The 16,606-nt window shown below is 42.2% G+C and overlaps 1 protein-coding gene across 1 annotated transcript in view; it reads left to right on the plus strand.

Moving 5' to 3' along the window:
- Nucleotides 1-16,606, plus strand: part of LOC130202391 (nesprin-2) — an 83,236-nt gene that overhangs the window by 34,649 nt on the left and 31,981 nt on the right. The window contains 24 exon segments of the mRNA XM_056427895.1: nt 58-2,095; nt 2,196-2,530; nt 2,632-2,776; nt 3,760-3,960; nt 4,239-4,498; nt 4,578-4,728; nt 5,280-5,423; nt 5,517-5,648; nt 5,999-6,181; nt 6,945-7,082; nt 7,353-7,538; nt 8,720-8,842; nt 9,435-9,617; nt 9,891-9,992; nt 11,264-11,365; nt 11,857-11,925; nt 12,157-12,582; nt 12,852-12,955; nt 13,045-13,186; nt 14,131-14,217; nt 14,527-14,658; nt 14,849-15,049; nt 15,809-15,901; nt 16,366-16,551. Coding sequence (XP_056283870.1) covers nt 58-2,095; nt 2,196-2,530; nt 2,632-2,776; nt 3,760-3,960; nt 4,239-4,498; nt 4,578-4,728; nt 5,280-5,423; nt 5,517-5,648; nt 5,999-6,181; nt 6,945-7,082; nt 7,353-7,538; nt 8,720-8,842; nt 9,435-9,617; nt 9,891-9,992; nt 11,264-11,365; nt 11,857-11,925; nt 12,157-12,582; nt 12,852-12,955; nt 13,045-13,186; nt 14,131-14,217; nt 14,527-14,658; nt 14,849-15,049; nt 15,809-15,901; nt 16,366-16,551 — 5,863 coding nt within the window.

Below are 16,606 nucleotides of genomic sequence, written 5' to 3' on the forward strand. Positions count from 1 at the left end.
ATCAACCTAATGTGTACCTAATAAACAATTCATATTCTTTTATTCCATTTTTTTCAGAAGAACCTTGAGAAGCAGTGCTCTTCAAGCTGACAAACTCAACGGCCTGCTGCAAACCATGGTACAGAAAAAAGACCGGATGGAAAAGCTCCTCCAGCTAAGTAGCCAATTCTCGGTCCACTTGAGCAACGCTGAGAGTTTGGGTGCTCTTCCCGCCCAGCTCGGAGACGTCCAGGAGGAATGGAGGCTTTTAGAAGGAGGCATCAGAAGAGCTCTGCGACACGCCTCGAGCTCAACCTCTCAATCCTCTCTTTTGATCAAAGAGGCCGAACAGCTTAAAGTCAAGCTTGACGCTCTTCGGCAAATCAACTTTCAAAGCCATGACAGCAAAAGCGCTTTCGAACTTGTTTGCCTGACCACAGACCTAAAACTGTACAACCAGCTTTATCTGCACTTACAGTCCCAGACAGAGGCTCTTGTCCAATTCTCTCTGGGTCAGAAAGAAAAGGATGAGCTCAATCGAAGTCTTAAGGAACTTGGGTCCTTGCTAGATGTCACCAAGAGCAAGTTTGACATCTCCACATACAGCTGTGACGGCATTTCTTCAGCTAAAATCAACAAGCAATTACAAGACCTGGTCATATGGGCCAAGCAGGCAGAAAACCACATCTCTGTAGGCAAAAAGTTAGCCCTTTTCCCAGAGGAGGCTCGTATCCAGATTGTTGAGATGAGAAAATTCCGAACAGATATTTGGTTGAGAAGATCCAAGATGCAAGTCGAAGCTGAGCTGATGAAAGCTGGAGTCTCTGATATGGAACATGAGGAAAGTGATCAAATATTAAAGACAATAGAAGAGCTGTATGAAGCCATTGCTAACAGCTTGGATCAGGTTCTTGATACCATGCAGAAAGATCTGCAGGAGAGGGAGAAACTATTATGCCGGCTAGCTAGCATTGATGCCTGGCTAGCAGAAACGCATGCTAAAAGAGACCCCTGCGCTCATGTTGACGATGTTTCAACAGCTGAAGTCAGAAAGCTGGAGAGCGAGCTAAAAAGTCACAAATTAACTGCAGTCGAGATTGAGGGTCAACTAAAACGGGTGGAAGCAATAACTGACAGTTGCAGGGAAATAGCTGTACGGTCCAGTCCAGGAGAGAGCCGCTACCTTGTCCACCGACTGTCCGGCCTTTGGACAGAATTAGACGGGTTGCTCGCTCACGAGAAAGCGTCTAGCTGGGAATTGGAAGAGCTGATTCATGAGCTAACCACTTCCAATGAGGAGATATCGACCATCCAGGCTAGCTTAAATCACATTTCTAGTTATTTGGCACAGCAAAGATTCCCTTTAACACAGGATACCCTGTCAACAATTGCACAATTGAAGCACATGCTAATGGAACATCAGTGCCAAGTACAAGGACTGAAGCAGTGCCAGGAGGCAAGGAGAAGCTCCATGCTGTGCACTATTGGGGAACTGCAAGACCAATGCAAAGCACTTAGTATTAATGCTGTTGAGCAAGACAAATATCTGCACCTGAGGAGACAAATGGAGGAATCTAGGGACATTGCTAAAGAGCAAATCCTGCGTGCCAAAGACACAACCATCAGCGTGGTTGAGAGGGTCATGCTATGCCAATCACTCTTGGTTGAACTTCCTTTGTTGAAGACACAGTGTCAAGAAGTGGCAGACCAGTTGGAGGCCATAGCTCAGGAGTTGGAACCATCTGAGCTAAACCCGGAGAAGCAGAGGATTCACCACGCTGTGGAAACGTTGGTCTCCTGGGAGCATTCTGTCACTGATGAGACCAAAAACCTAGAGGCCGAGCTTTTGCCAGGCCTGGATTTTTCTTCCGAACGTCTTGCCTTAATAGAGCTTTTCCAAACAACAAGAGTGGAGCTGGAGGGACTGGAACCAGTAAATCCAGATGAAAAAGCCATAGATATTTCACTAATAAGGAATTGGATTATTTGGAGACATTTGGAGTCTGGGATGCGGGTGTTGGAAGGTCTGGGACGGAAAGAAAAAACGAGCCTGAAGAACGACAAGGAACTGCACTCTCACAGAGATGCAACCATGCGAGAGTGCCATTTACGAATGGTAAGCTGTAACATCGGGAATAATCCAACCTACTTTTGAGATTTTGTAACTTTGCTATTCATACTTTTGTGTGCTCGTTCATGTAACATGTATCCAACAGGAGAGTTTATGCCAGGCGAGAGAATCCTTGAAAGATTACCAGTGGGCTGCTCAGGGAGCAATAGGCTTCCTCCATAATGCTGAAGCCACCTTCTTATCAGCTCCTGGAGGCTTTTTGGACTGTACTGAGGAACAAAGACAGACGCAGCACGCTCTGGAGGCTCTGGAAGATGGGTTTCAGGCCCACATCTGCCACCTTGTGGATCTGGTGCCCCAACAACCCTGCCTGTCCCGCCCAAAGACTGAGCAGCTGCACATCAGCATCCTCAGCCAGTTGTTGGTGGGAAGAGCCATACTGGAGGCCCAAGCCCAGCTCACGCTGGAGTCCTTGCAGAGGTACTGGCTGTTCTTACCTCAACGAAGTGCTTCGGTATACAGCTTTTATCGTAACTATTTCTCTGTTTAGTTCGACACCTCAAAGACTTTGTTTCTCACAGATGTGAAGTCAGACAACAGAGCCACAGGAAGTTCCATGAGGACATACGTCAGCATCTTTCAGGGCTTGAAGCCCAGCTTTCAGAATGTGCCACGGAGCAAGTGACGTCGTTCGACAAATGTATTGCCCAACAAAAGAGAGCTACGGTAGGTTTGATGCAGCAGTATTTTGCTAGTGATAAGATTATGTTCTAAGATCCATAGTCGCCATGGATTGAATCAATTTGATGTCACAAATTGTGTTGCCACTATGACATTTGTGGTTTTTGAGTGAATTGTCGCTTAAATTATTGGATGGATGACAATGAGATTTGATGTTCGTGTCCTTCTCAAGATGGATTGTAATACGTTTGGTGATTCCTTCACTTTTCATGAAGTGTCATCATCAAGTCAAAATATAAATGTGCTCAATACAGTACTTTTAATGACCAACTACGAGCAACACATACACTACCGTTCAAAAGTTTGGGGTCACTGAGAAATGTCTTTATTTTTCAAAGAAAAGCACTGTTTTTTCAATAAAGATAACATTAATCAAAAATACACACTATACATTGTTAATGTGGTAAATGACTATTCTAGGTGGAAACGTCTGGTTTCTAATGAAATATCTCCATAGGTGTATAGAGGCCCATTTCCATCAACTATCACTCCAGTGTTCTAATGGTACATTGTGTTTGCTAATCGCCTTAGAAGACTAATATCTGATTAGAAAACCCTTGTGCAATTATGTTAGCACAGCTGAAAACAGTTATGCTGGTGATATAAGCTATACAACTGGCCTTCCTTTGAGCTTGAAGTTTGAAGAACAAAATTAATACTTCAAATATTAATCATTATTTCTAACCTTGTCAATGTCTTGACTATATTTTCTATTCAATTTTCAATTCATTTGATAAATAAAAGTGAGTTTTCATGGAAGACATGAAATTGTCTGGATGACCCCAAACTTTTGAACGGTAGTGTATGACATTTTCATCAGCCATACTTATAATGTAATTTCGCAAAAGTTAACAGGGTTAACATTCTAGATGTATGCACTTGCAATGTTGACCGACATGTGGTTGATGTAAAAGGAATACTGCCAGATTCAAACTTTAATCGGTGCTTCATTTCATCACTGCATACAGCTCCTGATGGAAGGTCTTCGCAGCCTCACAGCTAAGCTAGAAGAACTGAGAGCTGTGTGTCCTGTGCAGGGCTGTGGGGTTGGGAAGGACGGGGAGCTGGGCGCCCTCTGGAGGCGCTGGGTATCAATACGCCGTGGTGTCGGCCTCCTCATGGCCCACACAGAACAGAGAGGAGAGGAATGGAAGGACATCACCATAAGTGTGAGTTTTGCCAACGACAAATCGTTTTGCAGCTTTTGCATCAGAACATGACCCAATGCACAGTGACGTGTATAAATTAATGCAAAAGTATCATAATATTTTCTTTTGTAATGTTGTTTTCTGCTTTTAAATGTGTTCAAGCTTGCGGAACTGATGCCTTAGTACTACTTTAAGAGCCAGTTGCCTTTCTTCTATGTTAAGTGACTTTTATTGCTGTATTATACAGCTGATAAAAGTAATATATAGATATATTGAGTCTTAAATTCCATTCTCTTTAGATGGCGCAGTGCTGCAGCCTTTTGGCCAATCTTCAGTCCGAGGTTCCCGACTCCTCCACCGTGAGCTTCACTCAAGAGGAACCGCTGGAGCTTCTGGCTCAGGCGGAGATGCACCAGGCTGCGCTGGAGCAGGGGCAGCAGGCCTTAGTCTCCCTGGAGCATCGACTGGAGCACGCCCTGAGTTTATCTAGTTCCTGGGAGCCCGTCAGCCCTGGACCTTTTGGCAAAACTCTCGTGAAGATCCAAGAGAATGTTAAAAGGTGGGATTCGCTTGATAAACTTATGCAAAGTGATTCCTCGTTAATGTCAGAGATGCTGAGATGACACTATGCCCCACAGCTTGAAAGAGAGAAACCTGCTGGTGGTAGCTGCAGCTCAGGCAGAGGCGAAGGAGAGACAGCAGGTCCAAGTGGAGATAGAAGAGTTGGAGCAACACATGTTCACGCTTCTTCCCTCACTGGAAGCCTGTTCAAACCCATGCAAGCAACAGGTCAGGCTCCTCTTTTGTGCTTCAGTCTGAGCAGGACACGTGTGCAAGATGTTTAAGAAGGCAGTTGAGAAGTGATTTAGAAAAGAAAAAACAATTAGCTTTTTATACTTGAGCAAAATGATGACACAAAAACTCCAGAGTGTCTTTTAGTCTATTTTACTGTTTGGTTATTTATCAATAATGAAATTGTGAAGTATTAAGGTATAATAATACAAATGTTACATATAAGATATGTTTCTCAGTGAGAAATATACATTGTGTTCTCAATTGCAGCTACAGACCTTCAATAATTCGATGTTGAGACTGTGAAATGGTCTAAACTGTCGTGTATGTGAGGAATCAGGAAACGGTTGACTGCCTGGCCCCGTTTTTCAGAACACGCTAAACTTGAGAGGAGCTGCTGTAAGCTCACCGTCAAACTTTAATTAAAAAATAAGTTAAACTAATTTGGAAAGAATGAATTTAGAGCTACCCTTTTAACCCTATCCTGCAGTCTCTCTGTCTTCCATATTTCCTGTCCTGATTTTATTCTTGTGAAAATCCACTGACAGGAGCTCAGAAAGGAGTTGACCTCCCAGAAAGCCAAACTCAAGTGTATCATGGACGCCGTGCAGAGCCGGTATGCTGAGATACCGGCTGGTATCAGCACACGGTTACAAGAAGTGCAGCTGTCTCTACAAAGAGAGGAGGAGAAGGTCATTGCAAACAGGAATCCATGATGTCTCCTGAACCATCACCTATCAAAGATTTTTTATATTTGTCTAAATGTGTGTGTGGTCTTTCTACAGCTCACGGACAAGAGCAACCCAGTTCGGAAGCTTGCTAGCCAAGTGGCAGAGTTGGGTTCTGGCCTGGAAAAAGTGAAAGTGTTACTGGAGCAAAGGAGTCCAACAGTCAAAGAAGCTCAACATGTCCTCAAGGTGTGCGTTCGTATTTGCTTGTGTGTCTGCGTGTGAATGATATAAACTTACTGATATGCAGGAGTTGTACATTTAAACTTGTTTCAATATTATTACTTACCATGTCTTTGAAAAAAATCGATATTTATTTGATCACTTTTGGGTTTCATATTTACTTTTAACAGCATAACTGGGTACACATCTGATGTTTGTTCACAGCTGCCAGACAATGTAATGATTGGCCTTTACTAGCTATGTTTACTAATGTGAAAATGTATATGCAGGCTATAAAAAAATTATATAAACACAATCCAGGATTACATTATCGCTTCAATGTGTGGCCGGCATACTTTACATGTTATGTTCCTCAGGACGTGTGGGATGAGCTGGATGCGTGGCGCTGCCGCTTGATGCTGCTGGAAAGCGAGGTGCAGGACCTCGCGGAGGATCATCCTGATCAAGCCCACCTGCTGATGGACCAACTCACCCAACCGCTGCAGCTTTACCAAAACGCAGCGCAGATCACCGAGCAACGCACCGCCTTCCTCGGCAAGGTCAGGCGTGTGCTGTGTTATATATTTACGATATATTGAATGCAGGGAAAAGTGGCGATGAGAGTAACCATTGGTTGAAATGCACTACATCACACGTACATCAATGTGGAACGCAGTGGCGGGCCGTGCATTTTCTACCCAGGCCTTCAATGCCGTCTTACTACAGCTGAACAACCTAATGTATTAGTTCACCAGTGTTCCGGTACAGGGCTTTTATTGTGAAGGAGCAGACGGAAATAGATAAAGTTGCCGTGTTTCTTACGTTATTAAGTAACGTAAAACCCTCAGTTACACTAATTCAGAGAATCGTATCGTGCATGTATCTGTATATTTATATCGATGTATGTGTGTGTGTTTTATGTGTGTACATGTGTATATATCAGAGAACCCCCGCTGGAGTGATTCGGGATGCTTTGGACTTTCCTCATTGTCCCTGCTGGTGATTGTTTTTCTTCTGCTTTCTGTTTTCTTTACATCTGGTGATTCTACCCCCACCCCCATCCCCCCCCCCCCCCATGAACCCAGACACCGGGGCGCTAGATGTTACGACGTGTGTGGCATTTCCACAAGCAGTAGAACGTAGGAAAAGTGGTTAATATTTTACCACGGAGCAAAGTAACGGAGATAAGCCACGCCCCCTCAACGACGCGTATGACGCGTCTGTGATTTAAAGTGTATTCACGGTAAACAATCCGTGTTTGATTCGCTACACGAGGCTGTTTATAAAACTACCATTCTGCTTATTAATAATTTCTATTGTCAGATCCCTGACTATCTTCAGGAGTTTGAAGACATTCTGCATGGCGCCACCTGCTGGTTAGAAGAGGCCCAGTCATGGCTCAGTGCTCCATGCTCCTTCCCAACAGCCAGAGGCCTCCATCATCATGCAAGCTCCCTGCAGGTCAGTGACGCCGAGCAACAAGCAAACAAACACAAAACAACTTCTGTTGTGTTTTTTGAGGAAATCCTGCAGACACTCATCTACAGTTTCAGTGTAACACAACAAACTCTGTCAACACTGGCAGTCCGATCTCTAACTACTCCGAGCTCTAACTCGTACTGATGCATCAGTTCAGTCACTCAATCAGACATGATTCAATATCGACGACAGTATCCACAACTTTATTACACGTTTCATGTTGATTCTAAAATTCTAAATCCTGACCTCCAGCTGGTCCTGGATGACTCTGAGAGGATCAGACATACACTGCAGAACTTCGGACCCGTCTTGGATGAGATATCTGCTGTGTGTGACATCAGCACCCACAAGGAGAGGGTGAACCAGAATAACCAACAAGTCCAGATAATGCAACGCAAGATCCTCGCGCCGCTGGAGCAGCTCCTGAAGGCTGTCGGGGTAAGACTTTTGAAAGAGAGGAACTTCAGGTTGTTGGTGGCTGTGACAGATCCAACAACATTTTGGGAAAATGTTCTCCTGTGGTGTGACCACATTTTGAGATTCAGGGCTCGTAAAACATATCTGTAGAAGGTAGAACGGTTAGCAGACATGAGACCCCGGCCAGAACCAGGCATGTTGAGGCGACGTGTTGTCCATAGCAGTGCTGCGAAATGTATTTTTTCAGAAATAGATTCAAGTGAAATGCAGCCAGTAGCATCTTGAACATACATTGCCTTTTTTTTTCGACCAAACTTTGTTGTGGGATGTTCTATCCGTGTAGGTAGATGGAATGTATCTTCCTATCTGTGATCAATAAGGTTGTTTTTCAAATTGAGAGCATGACTTATGGATTTCATGTTCAGATTGTGTGATGCTTTCCCTCAAAACCCTGTCCTCGCATTGCAAACAGCCAGTTTGTTGTGTTTCTGCTCAAACTGTATGCTTACAAGCAGATATATTGCACAGATGTCCTGTGCTCCAGCTCCAGTCCTTCTCCTCGCTCGCGGGCTGCACCTGTGTGTTTATGAAAACGTCTGCTCTCAGATAATTATGTGCAGTAACCATAGACTGTGACCTCATTGCAGGTGCACTCGCATCAGGACAGCAACCCTGATGGGGTTCATCCACATCCGCCTCCGATACGTTATTATATCAATGTCTTTCCCACTCTTGGCATAACGGTACCGTTCTTGTCCATACCAGCGTTCCACCATTACTTTTTTCTTTCACTACAATAGCTATAACAGCTATAATAGAAGGGAACCAACAGTGGAGCTGGGTTGTTGCACGAAAAATAATCTTCAGAGCAAAGCTGATATCCGAGAGCAGACGCAGCCCAGGTGTGAGGAGAAGGGCTGGAGTGCAAGCAATAATATATGTTGTGCAAGAAGAGAGTTTGCGCAGCCATCCGAGAGCAAGCAGGGACTATTTGAGAGGGAGGAGGGAGGAGCCTGATATCAGGCAGAATTGTCAACTTGTGGAGTGGGCGGATTCAAAGGTCCGGACCCGGGTAAGGTTTTGAGGCCTCACAGAATCTGAAGTGAAAGGAATGAGTCGTGCTCTCAAACTGAAGAGCACACTATTATGAATAGAGATGAGAAGTTAGCGCCATACGTGTGAAACAGTCTTGATTTTTTCAGGTAGTGGAGGCAATGGAAGCAGAGCTGAAGACCTTAGAGAGGAACGTGCCCAAGATCAGAGCGATTCTATCCTCCGTGGACAACTCGCACATAACTCTGACGGAGCATCTGCACCACCGACAGGTGATTCGCTGCATGCATTTCTGATACTCGTAACACTTATAATACTACTTATTGTGAATTCTATTAATAGCACCGCACAGAGAGACCATGGTAAGAAGGTTCGAAAGAACTCGGTCGAAAATAAGCATCTTTATGTGAATGGTAGGTATGTTGTGCATTAACTGTTTGGAGATATGTCAAATAAATCTATATCTAGAACTGTCGGATTAAGGAAGGAAGCGTAAATGTCTTTATTATCCACAACATGACATCCGACAACGTCCCTCCCTATATCCGTTAAAGTAGTAATTGACAGCGATCAAACAGGAAAATTGACATTCCTGATTTTACAACTGAACAACTTACTTAACTAGTCATGCAGAGCTCTACTCATCCTGTAAAAACAATTCAAAATCATAGGAGGCACCATTTTTATACGGTGGGATTAAACTACATACAAGGAGTCTAGCACAGAACTACAGGACAATAACACTTAATATTCCTTCCATTCTTATAAACTATAAAAGTAACAATTTGCCATCCCTTCAGCGCCAACACGTCATCACAGTAAACAGTTATTTGTCCTCACGGTTTGTTCTGTTTCTACTCGAAGGTGATCCTGGCCAACGTGCAGTCCATGCGGCGGTCGTTGGAGGAGATGGAGAGATGCAGAGGAGAGCTTCACCTCCCTCAGGGAGCAAAGGAGAGCCTGCTGGTCTTCTCCAAATCCAGACTGGTCCTGCAGCCGCTGGAGGAGCTGGAGCACCTCACCCATCAACAAGCCGCTCTGCTGGAGGTACTGCAGGAAGTCTGGATGCACATACACAAACTAATTGATTTGATCTGTTACAGTGATTCTAACAATACTTTTATTTATTTATTCTGTTATAACTTCACAATGAACTGTGAGTTACATGCGGCATTAAGATGTGTGGTGTGGGCAACACGGAACGAAAGCCACAAATATGTATCTCAATGTAATACTTCACAAAACAAACTTAAGGTCGTTCTGCGTCTTTGTCAGTGGAAACATCCTCTCTCTGTTTCTCCGCTCTCTTTCATAACATAGAACAAGATGAGGGAGGAGAAAGAAACATGCCCGGGTCTTGTCTCTGGTGGTCCTGAAGAAGTACATCAGCTCGACAGATCTCCACAAAGATGCTTCGCCCAGGTAATACAAAGATCACAATTATAATAAGGTAGAATTAATCATCATCAGCAACACCAGCTAAAAGTATAACACCTGTGTGACGTTTGAATTACCTTTTTGGAGTGGTCTCTGAAGTCAACCAATAACACAATAATGTCCTCTTTAATCATTTATTGCCGAAGGTTTGCAGCTGTGCACGACACTTTAATTCAGGTGTTTTTGGAAATAAAAGAGACAGTTGCCCAGTCCAGGATTCCCACTTGTATGTTGAACAAGGAACATCAAGTCAAATTTGGGAATTCTTCCAGGAAGTCGTGCTCGATGACTTTGATTAATTCCCTCAGTTATCTAAAATTGGTTGAAGCTGCCTTATTTTTTTTTTTTTTTAGGAATTATGCCAATAATGTCGTACTGTGCATACCCAATGACTGGTAAACTGCAGATTGTACGTTGTTCATGCCATACATAACAATAATCTGGCGTCAGTTTAGCTCAGTAGCTCAGCTTGTGGATGTCGTCAGATCACTTTAAGACTGCGTTAGCAAAAAATAAAAATAAAAAAGTTTTTCTTCCTTGGTGAGAAGATGAGTAATTTATTGATTTGTTTATATTTAATCTTCACTAATAAATAGACAATCTTTTAAATTAAACACGTGTTCACTAAATTAACTTGCATCCCTCCATCAAGTTCATTTAGTCGAACATTTTTTTATATACAATATTAGGGTTTATTTATTTTTCCCTTGAATACACTTACCTGCAGTACTATTTATCAACAGCACAATCATGACTCAGTTATGTAAAATAATCCACATAACTTGTTTTGAGCAGTTTTATAGAGGAACTATTTTCTTATAATTATAGTTCCTGCATTAAACTGCTCACAGCAAGGTATCTGTATTCTCTTCAGTACTGCATTATGATTATGAGTCACATTATATTGGAGAGAAGGCAGACAGCTAAAAATATGTATTTTTTACCTGAACTGCTCCTGTAAGGCAGTACAATTACTTTATAAAAAGTAATTACATGGGACTTTGTCTGGTCCCACATATAATATGAAAAGATGAGAGATGGTAAATGTAGATGACTCATGACAATGAGTGGCTGATGCTACTGGAGTCGTGCTGTTATGCATCTTGAAAAACAACGCTTCTTCCCCATATTACATTCAGGAAAGGTTCAATTAAACATAATTAAGGAAGGAGAAATCATTGGAAATAATGTATTGGTCCATTTCCTTTTTAATCATACTCTTTAATCATATCATTCACCCTCATCACAAAAAGCAGGAGGCTTTTGAAGTGTCTCATTCAGAGGAAGAGGAGGAGGAGGATGAAAACAAGAGCTGTCACTCGTCGTCCTCTGATACGCTAACATGCAGTATTCCAGAGGTAAAGCTATAATATAACTGAAGCCCAGCGGAGCATGTTTCTGAGTATCTCCTTCATGTTGGGTTTCATTTAAAACTGTCACATTCAACAGTGTAAAAACAGATTTTTCAAATCACTTGATTTGAAAAATACACTCAGTACTAATTCTATGTGTTTCGGAACAAAACTAAACATTTCTCTGCTCTGTTTTCTATCATATTGCCCTTTTAATATATTGTGTGTTGATTCACTAACTAATATCCAGCTTGAATGCTGCCTCTCTTTCCTGTGCTGTGGGGGATGTTAGCAGATTAATTGTGTTTACTTGAAACTCTGTCAGGCAGACTGTCCTGTTACCTGATGAATGCACCCTGACGCTGTCAGAAGCAGCTGCTTGAAATATGTTGCTCCTCAGGAACACAGGCACACACACAGTCACGCACACACACACTGAAAATGGCATGTATGGCTGTGTTGTCATTGGTCCCGTTTGCATTTGTGTCCTGTGTTAGGACCCGGAGGAGACACTCGCCGCCTCAGATGAGGACGTTGCAGAACTTTGTCTGCTTTCAGAAGTTAAGGTAAATTATATTTTTTATTTCAGAGGCTGGACTGGTTTGATGGGCACTTTGGTCATTTATCACATTTATTTTAAAATCCTGAGCTCTGATTTGTTATTATCTCACAAACTACTATTCAAATAAATGTATACGGCAGGAACAATGATGGTGAGATTTCTTTAAATCCATGATAAGTATTACAGAGACTGGTCATTTTCAGTAGACTCGTCATTAAGCTTGATTTTCCTTCAGGCGCTGGAGAGTCTGGCTGGCCTGCTTTCCTCTGAAGTGAAGACGAGCTCTGAAGGTGCTGAAACCGCCGGGCTTTTATCTGAGATCCCGAGGCTTCATACAACAGAGTCTGAAACAGAAAATTATGTCAGTGGATTAATAACAATGGATCCCATCGTTGGCGAAGCATTGAGTCATGAAACCGTGACAATCGAGCCACTCGTCGCTGCAGCCAGTCGAGCAGTAGCTGCCAGACTGGACTCGCGTGGATCACCAAAACAGGAAGGGCTTGGCATCGACCCTCATGCAAAGTCCCTTCAGGCTGCAGTGGAACACACAACACTGATTCCTGCAAGACCTAAAACTCCATGTTCTGCCACAAGAGCATCTGATGGGTTTACAGAGGATGCAGACGCACATCTGTTTTTGTCTACAGCTCCACATCTGGTAAGAAAAGAGACGGCCTTTAAAATCCTTTTCAAACCCGTCAGTGACATCACAGTGAAGGGTCAACACTGGTTGTAACCCAGGATGTGAAGTAGGTCTAATCAGGATCAGAATCAGAAAAATGTATTAGCTACGTGTGTTAGACACACAAAGAGTTTGTTTGGAGTGTTTCCTAAAAATGACATTCAAACAATACACAATAGAATTGGTGAGAACGTTACAAAGACCGTGTCTGTTTTCATGATCTCTTGATTGTCTTCAATGTCCAGGATACTCTCAATGTGTTGAAGGAGCGGAGAGAAGTCGGCGCCGGTCATCGTGGTTGGCTGGACGACCGTCATCAAGCCGAGGACTCGTCTGAGAAGCCGATCAGGTAACGAGAGTCAGTGGAATTGATGTTTTACGACTCGCATGTCAGAGCCTTAGACTCAGACACAGTGTGTTCCCCACTGGGCCCGATAGCTCGGCTGGACAGGAGGGAGATGACGAGGAGCAGCTGAGGTGGAGTCGACTTAAAACACACATCTCCCAAAAGCTGACCACTTTGAAAGGAATTAAGGAGGGGCATCAAATCGGCCCAGAGGATGGAGGCACCCACGAAAAGGTAGGCGCACACACAACAAGAAGAAGATTGTTTCACGTTTTAGGATGATATTTTTTAAGGAGGACACGTGATGCGGATGAGATGCGACCACAATAGATAGAAGAAAAATAATGCTAGGATACCAACTTCATCTCTTTCCCGGGCAACAGTGGGCCCAGCATTTTTAAAGCAGATACTGTAGTAAAGGATGAGGAAGATAAGGTTGTGTCTTCTGTAAGACACTCCTGTTGACTTTAAGAGTTATACAGTTCCGATATATTATCCTATATTGTAAAATGAGAGGGACCAATTACATGAACCGTGCACATTCAAAGCTTCTGTTGAAGTTATTCAAATGAAGCTTTTTAATGTCTGTCGTCATATATTATGACGTCATCACTCAAGAACAAAAGAGAAAATAAAGTGATTCATCAGATTGAATGAATAAGTCTATTTATTCAGTTATTTCTTTAATGAACATAACTCGTCAGTGTGTGCCTCTCTGTGTGAGCAAACAGCTTGTTGGGTGCAGTAAGAATGTTGTATTTAAAAGACTTAACACTGTCAACAAATAGAAAATAGATTATAGATATAGAGTATTTCATTAAATAAAAAATCTTTCTATCTATTAAAAATATATATATTTTGACATTTACAACGCTTAAATACACGAGTCGGATTCAGTCCTATGCAGCTGTAATTGAATTCTACAATTGGTATAATATTTAGTGTATCTTTATCTGCAACTGTGCATACATACCAGGTTTTAACTGCTGTGCAGCATTCAACTGTTGATTCAGAATTTAAATTGGGATTCTATGTTGAAGCTTTAAACTACGGCCCTTACATTGAAGGTCCTCCTCAGTTTTCACTCCTTACATTCTGTCCAATTATTCTTTCCATGCATCCGTTTTTTTCTTCCACTCATTTTTTAACTTTAACCAAAGCTTCCTGTTTTTGTTTAGGACCCAGAAAGGGGGCTGACATCACCCGGGTCTGCTTCTGCTGTTCTCCAGCGGACACGAGAGTCCATCACCATGATGAGACAAATAGTAAGTAGAATAGTACATGTGGGTAAATATGAGCATCCATGTGTGCATCTAATCAAAAGGACTTGTTGGTCGACACAGAGATTGAGTCTTTTAGAAACAAATTATTGTGTTTTTTATAAATTTGTCTCTCAATTATGGCTTAACAAGGTAATCCAAAGGGCCTATTTGAAAGAAACTGCCAATATAAAGAGGTATTTAGATGTATTTTTATTATAGTTGTACAAAACAGCAAGCCATATTTAGAAGATCTGATTTGTTACGTAGTGACAGTGTCGTGTGGTGATCAGCATGCGTTTGATCATTTCCCAGGTGAGCTCTCCAGGTGTGAATGAGGGGTTGTATGAGGCTGCACGGACGGTCCTCCTCTGTCTGGACGCTTCGACTGACCTCCTGTTAACTCCTGGTGAAGACGACCCCCAGCTGAGGCTGCTACAGCAGGAGGTGACCGACCATAAAGCTCCTCCAGCATGCACATGTAGTACAATCAACATTACATTAAATGTCATTTACATAACTGCACATTAAGGTGTCTCTGTATTATGTCAATTCTACCCCAAAAAAGGGACTGAATTTCTTTCACCTGTGATTGTAAAAGCTCTGTTTGTGTGTTTCTGACTAAATCCCTGCGTAGTGTGTATCCACTGAGCTGGGGACTCTGTGTGAGACGTTGAGGAAAGTGGAGTCGGCGACCAAAGCTGCGCTGTGGAGGGAAAACCCAGAAGCTCTTCGCTGCTGGACCTCCCTTCAGGATTGTTTACAGATGGTCCAGCTGGTCTCCGCCTCATCCCACAACCAGCTCACCGAGCACCTGGGACACGCATACCAACATCAGGTTGGACATACAAATCAAGTTTGATACATGCCACTGATATATTATATCATGACTCACAGTGATAATTAATAATACAATACAAAAATACAAACAATAAAAAAAGATGTTTTTAATTATACTTTAGGGCTGTGATGTATTTAATTGTAATTCTCATAGACGATTAAATCATTTGGATGCCATTTATTTCTAATTATGTGTACAACAACTTAACCAGTAGGAGAGAGTAATGACAAATACTTAAATACAATGTTGTGTTACTGTACTTATACTTTGTATTTCTAATTTTTGCGAATTCATACTTACGTCACTACATTTCAGAGAGAAATTATATAGCTTACGAAACTTCTTTTACAAATACAGCAACTAGTTACTTTGCAGACTTTAACCATAACACATACATCATATCTCATGAACAAGTGTGATTGAAATAAGATGCATTGTTATAGATTAAACAAGCTAAGAGTATAGAGACATTCAATGTTGTCCCTCGCAACCAGAAACCACATTAAAAGTGCTGCTGACACAACAATGCATCAGTAATAACAATGCACTAATACAATTATATCAAACTGACAGAAGCAATTCTGCTTTTTCTTGTTGATACTTTAGGTACATTTTGATGATACTATTTCTTTACTTTTGTTTCGGGAAAATGTTGAGTAAATAACTTGTATTACATTGTCATATTGGTATTTGTAGTTGGCAAATGATGAACACTTTAAATACTACTGAAACAACACTGTACCTTTTGTCCCACAGCAGCATGCCTCCATCCAGCTGGGTCATTTGGACGAGTTTGAACTGGGACTGAGTGAGATGTTCCCCAGCATTAAGGATGCTCCCATTCTGGAGGTAACCAGTGCTTTGCAGGTTTTTTTGTGTGTGTTTATGCATGTTTGCCTTTGTACGTGTACACTACCAGTCTGAAACATTTCTAATTTACTATCATAACAACAACATTACGCAACAATATAGGCCTAATTGGAGAGGTGTTGAAAGCTACAACTGCTACATTATCATTTTCTGCTTTTAATTACACATGGAAAACGACACATTTAATATTAAAAACGAATGGACCAAATGTGGGTGCCATTAATTAATGGCCAGTATTTCAGTTATCCTCAGAAAATATAAGATAAATACCTAATAATACCCAGTAAAATGTGGCTTTGACTTGACCCATAGCAATAAAAACCTGCATTCTGCCATCCCTAATTACAGACTAATGTCAAAGTATGAGAAATGCAGGACCTGTGTTTCAAAAGTCAATAAAGTCAGTATCTTTCTTCAACTTTGTGCTTTTCTGTATCTCTCAGCAGTGTGTGCTGGGCCGACATCAAAGGGAGAGTCCAGGGGTGAAAGCCAAGCTCCAGCAAGCCTCCTGGTCCTTACTTCAGGGGATAACTCGCCTCTTGGAGCTGGGTGAAGAATGTGTAACAGAAGGGCAGACGGGCCATGTTCACAACTGCAGCCAACTTCAAGCCGTTCTCTGCAGACACAAGGTATCCCACTGCGCCTTCAGCAAGTTCTTCAACCAGCAAGCAAAGGCTTCATTTA

This window comes from Pseudoliparis swirei, chromosome 12 (genome assembly GCF_029220125.1).
Source record: "Pseudoliparis swirei isolate HS2019 ecotype Mariana Trench chromosome 12, NWPU_hadal_v1, whole genome shotgun sequence".
Classification (NCBI taxonomy): Eukaryota; Metazoa; Chordata; class Actinopteri; order Perciformes; family Liparidae; genus Pseudoliparis; species Pseudoliparis swirei.